This window comes from Colobus angolensis, unplaced genomic scaffold, assembly GCF_000951035.1.
Source record: "Colobus angolensis palliatus isolate OR3802 unplaced genomic scaffold, Cang.pa_1.0 Scaffold64, whole genome shotgun sequence".
Taxonomy (NCBI): domain Eukaryota; kingdom Metazoa; phylum Chordata; class Mammalia; order Primates; family Cercopithecidae; genus Colobus; species Colobus angolensis.
The window spans coordinates 508,088-517,025 of NW_012120043.1; the positions used below are offsets into that span (position 1 = coordinate 508,088).

General features: G+C 59.1%; 1 protein-coding gene across 1 annotated transcript in view; it reads left to right on the forward strand.

Moving 5' to 3' along the window:
• The window catches only part of PALM (paralemmin), a 31,520-nt gene that overhangs the window by 12,608 nt on the left and 9,974 nt on the right, over window positions 1–8,938 (forward strand). Inside the window, exons 5-7 of the mRNA XM_011963983.1 lie at window positions 1,851–2,001; window positions 5,478–5,499; window positions 6,623–6,682. Coding sequence (XP_011819373.1) covers window positions 1,851–2,001; window positions 5,478–5,499; window positions 6,623–6,682 — 233 coding nt within the window. The remainder of the gene's footprint in view (window positions 1–1,850; window positions 2,002–5,477; window positions 5,500–6,622; window positions 6,683–8,938) is intronic.

The window sequence follows — 8,938 nt, forward strand, 5'->3', positions numbered from 1 at the left end:
ATCCCAGCTACTCGGGAGGCTGAGGCAGGAGAATCGCTTGAACCCGGGAGGCGGAGGTTGCCTTGAGCCAAGATCTCGCCATTGCACTCCAGCCTGGGAGATGGAGCGAGACTCCATCTAAAAAAAAAAAAGGAAAAAAAATGGAAGGTGTGGACAGGGTGGGGCAGTTCTGGTGGGTTTGGGGCCTTGGAATGAGCTGAGTGTTACCGACTTCCTGGGCCTCAGTTTCCTCACCTGTGGACCAGGGAGGCAAAAATCCCATGGTATGCCTTTTTTTTTTTTTCTTATTTTGAGACGGAGTCTCGCTCTGTCACCCAGGCTGGAGCGCAGTGGTGCGATCACGGCTCGCTGCAACCTCCGCCTCCTGGGTTCAAGCGATTCTTCCTCAGCCTCCCAAGTAGCTGGGACTACAGGCGCCTGCCACCACCCCCAGCTAATTTTGCATTTTTAATAGAAACAGGGTTTCTCTACGTTGGTCAGGCTGGTCTGGAACTCCCGACCTTAGGTGATCTGCCCGCCTTGGCCTCCCAAAGCGCTGGGATTATAGGCGTGAGCCACCGCAGCCAGCCCCACTGTGTATCTTCATGCCAGCAACCATTAAGCACCAGCTGTGTCCCTGGGCTGAACAGGATGTTCAGACAGGTGGGGCTGAGACGGGCCTGGCCCTGTTTGCAGAGAGGTGGACGGTCAGACACCTGGGTGAAGGCAGTGGGAGTTACTGTCCGTGAGGGCTGGGCACGTTGGGATTCTTTTCACGCAGCCCTAGTGGGCACAGGCTCAGGCCCCTCGATGAAGGAGGAAGACCTGGCTTGAGGCCTAGTTTGCTTTCAGAGGCCTTGGCTTCACCCCTTCCCTGGGGAAACCCGCTTCTCAAGTGCTGACACTGAGCTGCTCTGGGTCTCCACTACCTTCTGCCAGCTCAGGCTCTGCCCAGACACCTCCTGCAGGAAGCCTTCCAGGCTGACTGTGGGCTGGACCCCTCTTCTTGTGGGTGGGGGGGACGCAGGTCTGCTCTGTGTCCAGCCTGCCAGCCTGAGCCCACCTTATTAGACCTACGGACTCAGCCTCTGTCTGCCCTGTCCTGGAACTGGGGCTGAGCTGCCATGAGTGCCGCCCGCCCTTGCCAAAGCCCGGGGCTGGGATTTCATATCCCGGTTTTGTTTTCCTGGATCTGTTTGTCCCGTTATCTTCTAACACTTGGAAAGTGACATGGTTTTTCCAGTTTCCCGGTGAGATAAAGTTTCCTGTTAAAATACACAGATTTGAGCGGGAAAGGAGAGTTCGTTTGATACAGATAGTGACATAAACAGCACAGGCCGGGGGTCAGGGGACACGGGGAGCCAGCCCTGGTTTGAATCCCGCCTCTGCTACCTGCTGGCTGTGAGGCTTTTGCACTCTGTGCCTCAGTTTCCCCCACCATGAACACCACGGGGTTGCCTCTCGAGGCTGCCTGGGAGCCTTGAATTCGGAGAGCTGGGCCGGGCGCGGTGGCTACACCTGTAATCCCAGCATTTTGGGAGGATGAGGCGGGCGGATCACCTGAGGTCAGGAGTTTAAGACCAGCCTGGCCAACATGGTGAAACACCATTTCTGCTAAAAATACAAAAGATTAGCCGGGTGTAGTGGTGCGTGCCTGTCATCCCAGCTACTAGGGAAGCTGAGGCAGGAGAATCCCTTAAACCCGGGAGGCGGAGCTTGCAGTGAGCCAAGATCAAGCCATTGCACTCCAGCCTGGGCAACAAGAGCGAGAATCTGTCTCAAAAAAAAGAAATTTGGGAGCTGTCGTACAAAAGGTGCCCAGAGCCCTGCGGGGAATACGGGAGTCACCCTCACGCACACCCTCTCTCCAGGTTGGAGAAGGAAATTGAGGTGCTGGAGCATGGAGACTCCGCCCCAGCTGCGGCCAAGGAGAACGCGGTGGCCCCGAGCCCGGTCCGGGCCCCGGCCCCGAGTCCAGCCAAGGAGGAGCGCAAGACAGAGGTGGTGATGAATTCACAGCAGGTAAGGGGGTGACCGGGGGGCGGATCCCCAGGCCCCTACTCCCGTTGGCCCCAAAGCGAGACCCCAGCCCTTCCATGTCAGCGCAGCTGAGGGGACAGGCCCAGACTAGAGCTAAGTACTCAATTTCAAGCTCACCGGAGCCACTTCCCAGCGGTGTGAGCTGGGACACGTGGTTTCGCCTCGCTGGGCCTCGGTTTCCCCATCTGTAAGACGGGGGAGTAATGGGAGCAGCCACCACTGGGGGCATCGGAGGGCTCAGAGAACGCAGGAGACCCGCCTGGGGGTATCAGAAAGGCTCAGGGAACAGCGGGAGACCCGCCTGGGGGCATTGGAGGGCTCAGGGAACAGCAGGAGACCCGCCTGGGGGCATCAGAGGGCTCAGGGAACAGCAGGAGACCCGCCTGAGGGTATCAGAAGGGCTCAGGGAACCGCTGGAGACCCTCCTGGGGGCATCGGAGGGCTCAGGGAACAGCAGGAGACCCGCCTGGGGGCATCGGAGGGCTCAGGGAACAGCAGGAGACCCGCCTGGGGGTATCAGAAGGGCTCAGGGAACAGCAGGAGACCCGCCTGGGGGCATCGGAGGGCTCAGGGAACAGCAGGAGACCCGCCTGGGGGCATCGGAGGGCTCAGGGAACAGCAGGAGACCCGCCTGGGGGTATCAGAAGGGCTCAGGGAACCACAGGAGATGCTGGTGGGTGCTGGTGGCTTTGGCCATAGTGTTTTTTGGTTTTTGTTTTTGTTCGTTTTTGAGACCGAATCTCGTTCCGTTGTCCAGGCGGGAGTGCAGTGGTGCGGTCTCGCAACCTCCTCCTCCCAGGTTCAAGCGATTCTCCTGCCTCAGCCTCCCGAGTAGCTGGGACTACAGGCGCCCGCCACCGCGCCCGGCTAGTTTATTTTGTATTTTTAGTAGAGACGAGGTTTTCCCATGTTGGCCAGGCTGGTCCCAAACTCCTGACCTCAAGTGACCCGCCCCTCAGCCTCCCAAAGTGCTGGGATTACAGGCAGCAGCCACCTTACTTGGCCCGTTTTTTGTTGTTGTTTTTGTTTTCGACACAGGGTCTCACTCTCACCCAGGCCGGAGTGCAGTGGCGCAACCACAGTCCACTGCAGCCTCAACTTCCCCAGCTCCAGCGATCCTCCCGCCTCAGCCTCCCGAGTAGCTGGGACCACAGGCGCATGCCACCACGCCCAGCTAATTTCTGTCTTTTTGGTAGAAACGGGGTCTCCCTCTGCTGCCCAGGCTGGGGTTGTCATGGTTTCTGTTGAACCCCCGCTTTGTTTCATGTGGCTGAGCCTCCAGGAAGCCCTTCCCATGGGAACAGCATCTCCGTTTGATGGGAGTAAAAACCCCGGCCCACAGAGGTGGAGGGGCTGGCTCAAGGCCACGCAGCTGAGTGGTCCTTAGTGGTCTCAGCTGTTGAATCTGGCATCTGCCATCTAAGACAGACGATGTTAAAACCAGACCCTTGGCCGGGCTTGGCAGCTCACGCCTGTAATCCCAGCACTTTGGGAGGCAGAGGCGGGCACATCATTTGAGGTCAGGAGTTCAGCAAGACCAACCTGACCAACATGATGAAACCCCGTATCTACTAAAAATACAAAAATTCACCGGATGTCGTGGCGGGCACCTGTGATCTCAGCTGAGAATTGCTTGAACTCTGGAGGCAGAGGTTGCAGTGAGCCGAGATCCCGCCACGACACTCCAGCCTGGGCGACAGAGCGAGATCCTGTCTCAAAAACAAAAAAAAGACCTGGTTCTGGGCACAGTCCCGGACCTCACTGAGCTCATGTCAGGTGGGAAGATGGCCGTGAGTCAGGAACCATCCAGGGAGAGTGGTCAGGCCGAAGAGGTGGGAAGCCCAAGGCGCCGTGGAATCCCCAAGTTCCTCATTCGTGGGAGGGCTGGGGGGGCGTCCTGGAGGAGGTGGGGCGTTTTCTTTTTTTTTTTTTTTTTGAGACGGAGTCTCGCTCTGTCGCCCAGGCTGGAGTGCACTGGCCGGATTTCAGCTCACTGCAAGCTCCGCCTCCCGGGTTTACGCCATTCTCTTGCCTCAGCCTCCCGAGTAGCTGGGACTACAGGCGCCCGCCACCTCGCCCGGCTAGTTTTTTGTATTTTTTTTTTAGTAGAGATGGGGTTTCACCGTGTTAGCCAGGATGGTCTCGATCTCCTGACCTCGTGATCCACCCGTCTCAGCCTCCCAAAGTGCTGGGATTACCGGCTTGAGCCACCGCGCCCGGCCTATGGTTTTTTTTTTTTTGAGACAGAGTTTCACTCTTGTTACCCAGGCTGGAGTGCAATGGCATGATCTTGGCTCACTGCAACCTCTGCCTTCTGGGTTCAAGTGATTCTCCGGCCTCAGCCTCCCAAGTATCTGGGATTACAGGCACGCGCCGCCACGCCTGGCTAATTTTAGTTTTTAGTACAGACGGGGTTTCGCCATGTTGGTCACACTGGTCTCGAACTCCTGACCTCAGGTGATCCGCCCACCTCGGCCTCCCAGAGTGCTGGGATTACAGGCATAAGTCCCGGCGCCTGGCCAAGGAAGTGGGTTTTGAAGGTTGAATAGGAGTTCTCCAGGCACTTTTCCCTGAAGGGGTGATTGAGCTTGGACTAGAGCTGGTGTGGGAAGCCCAGCAGTACACGTGCACGGTCCCTGCCTTCCTGAGGGGCACACCTGGTGACGTGATGGGGGAGAGTGGAGTGAGGGAACATCAGACACCACGGCCGTGAGTCAAGAGTGTGTCCCAGAAACAGCAGGAAGACCAGGGAGGCTGGGGCACCGTTCAGGGAGGGGGGTCTGTGTGCAGGGTCTGACCATGCAGGGCAGAACCAGCTCAGGCACGAGATGCTAGACCCTGGGCCTCGCACAGTGGCTCCCAGGAGGCCAAGGCAGGAGGATCACTTAAGAGCAGGAGTTCAAGACCAGACTGAAGGAGCACGGGAGAGCTGGCTGGATTCAGGGCGGCCTGCGGGAGCCGCTGATGCGGGGGCATGAGGGGAGGCAGAAAAGAAATGAGAAATGAGTGGTGGCTCACGTCTGTAATCCCGGCACTTTGGGAGGCCTAGGTGGGCGGATCACCTGAGGTCAGGGCATCGAAACCAGCCTGGCCAACATGGAGAAGCCTCGTCTCTACTAAAAATACAAAATTAGCCTGGTGTGATGACGCACGCCTGTAATCCCAGCTACTGGGGAGGCTGAGGCATGAGAATCGCTTGAACCCAGGAGGCGGAGGCTGCAGTGAGCCGAGATTGCCCCGTTGCACTCCAGCCTGGGCGACAAGAGCAAAACTCCGTCTCAGAAAAAAGAAAGATGACCTCGGTGTTTCTGGCTAGAGTCCCAAGAGGATGGGATGAGAAGCGGGCGCGTGTGACCTCATCCACTGTGCCAGCCCTTCCCAGGCTCCTGACCCCGGGGCTCCCCTTCCTCTTCCGGGGGATGCTGACACCCCTGACCCTTCTCTCTTCTTTCTTGCAGACCCCGGTGGGCACACCCAAAGGTAGGGCTTCTGGAAGGAACTCGTGGGGCCTCGGCGCACTCTGGTGGCCAGAGAGGGGATGGCAGGGCGGGGAGTGCAGCTCCAAAGTAACAGGTGCTCGGGGCCTCAGGCCTGTGATCCCAGCACTTTGGGAGGCCAAGGCGGGTGGATCACCTGAGGTCAGGAGTTCGAGACCAGCCTGGCCAACATGGCAAAACTCAGTGTGTAGTGAAAAAATACAAAAACAGCCAGGTGCGGTGGCTCATGCCTGTAATCCCAGCACTTTGGGAGGCTGAGGCGGGAGGATCGCTTGATCCCAAGAGTTCACGAACAACCTGGGCAACACAGGAGGACCCTGTCTCTGCCAAACATAAAAAAATTAGTCCCCGGCCGGGCCCAGTGGCTCAGGCCTGTGACCCCAGTGCTCTGGAAGGCTGAGACAGGTGGATCCCTTGAGGTCAGGAGTTCGAGACCGGCCTGGCCAACATAGTGAAACCTCATCTCTACTAAAAATACAAAAAAAATTAGCCAGGTGTGCTGCACGCCTGTAGTCCCAGCTGCTGGGGAGGCTGAGGTGGGAGGATCGCTTGAGCCCAGGAGGTTGAGACTGCGGTCAGCTGTGATCCCACCACTGCACCCCAGCCTGGGCGACAGAGCAAGACCCTGTCTGTAAAATGCATTTCACGGAAGGTGTCCCCTTCCATATCGACAGCGGGACAGCCAGCAGCCAGGGTGGACGCTGGCGTCTGAAGTGCCTCTGGCCTGGTTTGTGTGTGTTAATTATTCATAAGGGAGTGTCTCCTTGTCTTACTGTAGAATTAAAAATTAATCATTAAAAAAAAATCTAGGCAGGCCTCTCAGGGATTTTGTGAAAATCACTGGACTGAAGATGAGGAATGAACTGTGGGGGTGGCTGTGGGATTTTCTAGGGGTCTGGAGGGGTCTGGGTGCCTGTGTCTATGTGGGGTCTGGGATCTAGAGGGCCCAGGTGCCTGTGTCTGTGTGGGGTCTGGGTGGGGTCAGGGGCCCCAGTGCATGTGGGGGTCCGGATGCACTTGTGTGAAGGGGTGTTGGGCTGTCTGGGGGGTCCGTGTGACCTCTCCTCTAACCCCCATCTCTCTCTCCACCTCCGCCTCCTGTGCAGACAAGCGAGTCTCCAACACGCCCATGAGGACGGTTGACGGCTCCCCCATGATGAAGGCAGGTGGGTCAGTCCCCCAGGCTCTGGGCCCCAGATCCAGCCGCCATCAGGGGCCAAGTCTCGGTCCTGGAGGGCCGGGTGGGGTGGGGGCGACACCGACCTGCTCTCCGCAGCGTCTGGCCGGGCTGTGGTTGTGGGGGTGATGGCTGGACCACGGCCAAGTCCCCGAGCCTGGGGTGGGGCCCCCTGTGCTTTGTGTCCTCGTCCCACGCCGGCCCATGCTTCCCTGAGAAGACGGGCCCCACGCATGGCGGCTCTAACCGACGCAACCCCACGGCTTTCATTCCACCCTAACCTCACGGCTCCCTCCTGGGGGCCCGGCGGGTGGTGCTCACGCCTGAACACGCCTGAACACGCTCGCTGCAAATCTTACCTGCTCCGGTTCTTGGGCAGTAGGACCGGCTGCCCCGGGAGAGAGAGTGGGCGCCCCGTCCCTGGAGGCAACCAAGCCAGGTCCCCGGCGCTGCTGCGCTTCCGAGAAGCAGGGGAAGGTCGGGGTTGAGGCTGAGTGCCACACAATGCTCAAGTCAGGCTGGAACCCCTGGCATATCACGTGGAGCTGGTGTCTTGAATTTCTCCACCTGCCAGAGGGGTGGGACCTCGGTACGCCATTCTGGGGCCTGGCACAGGACAGGAGCCCAGGAATGGAAAGTCATCGCAGTCGGCAAAACCACTGCGGTGTGAGTGAGCTGCGACGGCATAGAAGCAAGGCAGAGGGCCCGGCACGGGGGCTCCCACCTGTAACCCCAGCAGTTCGGGAGGCCAGGGTGGGTGGATCACCCGAAGTCAGGAGTTCAAAACCAGCCTGGCCAACATGGTGATACCCCGTCTCTGCTAAAATACAAAAATTAGCCGGGCGCGGTGGTGCACGTCTGTAATCCCGGCTACTCAGGAGGCTGAGGCAGGAGAATCACTTGAACCCAGGAGGCAGAGTTTGTAGTGAGCTGAGATCACCTCACTGTGCTCCAACCTGGGCGACAAGAACAAGACTCTTGTCTCAGAAAAAGCAGCAAGGCAGGGAGGTGAAGAAGGACTCTGGGGTGGCTGGCCAGGACAGGACAGGGCTGGAAGGAAGGAGAGCCACCCGGAGACCCAGGTCTCCAGCACAGTCCAGGGTGGGGGTTGCCCGAGGATGCAGCAGACAGAGGCATTTGTCAGAGCAGGTGGTGTCTGTGGGCCTCTGTGCCAGTGAGACCAGCCCTGGCAGACACCGAGGTCCAGGTCCCCCGCTGGTCCCCGTGGCCACTGACGTTGTGCAGTGCGCGACCTGCTCAACAGTGTGGGCAGCTCTGGACTAGCTGTCTGGGGTGGAGGGCTGAGGCTGTGCAGGGATATAGGGTTGAAAAACAGTCGTCCCTTCACCCGACATGCTTATCAAGCACCTGCTGTGTGCCAGGCATTAGGGGAGCAGGTGTTCTAATGAGGGCCACAGCCTCTACTACAGTAGAAAAGTGAGGCCAAGGACGTTGAGCTGGAGGAAGGATTTGAACCACAGGGCTCGGGAGGGGAGCGTTCAACATTTAAGAGTCATGTCTGAGTAAAGACCCAAAGGTGCTGGGGGAGCAAGGCACGCAGCCATCTGGAGGAAGGTGTTCCAGGCATAGGGCACGGCCAGTACAAAGGCCCTGGGGCAGGACAGGGCCTGGGGTGTTGGAGGAACAGCCAGGAGGCCGGTGTGGCTGGAGCAGCGTGAGGAGGGGGAGAGGGCGGAGGGGAGATGATGGAGAGATTGTTCAGGGCCCTGTGGCGGGGTGGGAGAGGACCTGGGCTTTTCCCCAGAGGGAGGCGGGAGCCATGGGAGGCTGTAGGCAAAGCCGGGACCGCCCCGACTCCGTGGTCACTCACGCCCTCTAGTGACTGCAGGGAGAACAGACCGCGGACGGTGCCAGGCGGAGGGGACCGGGCTGCTGGGAAAGGAGGCTGGGATGGGCCGTGGAGGGGGGAGCAGTGGGCGGTTCCCTGTGTTCTGAAGGTGGAGCCCCCAGGGTTTGAGGAGAAACGGGGCATGGGGATAAGAGGCAGGGAGGACTGGCCGGGCGCGGTGGCTCACGCCTGTAATCCCAGCACTGTGGGAGGCCGAGGCGGGTGGATCATGAGGTCGGGAGATCGAAACCATCCTGGCTAACACGGTGAAACCCCGTCTCTTCTAAAAATACAAAAAATTAGCTGGGCATGGTGGCAGGCACCTATAATCCCAGTTGCTTGGGAGCCTTAGGCAGGAGAATGGGTTGAACCCAGGAGGCAGAGATTGCAGCGAGC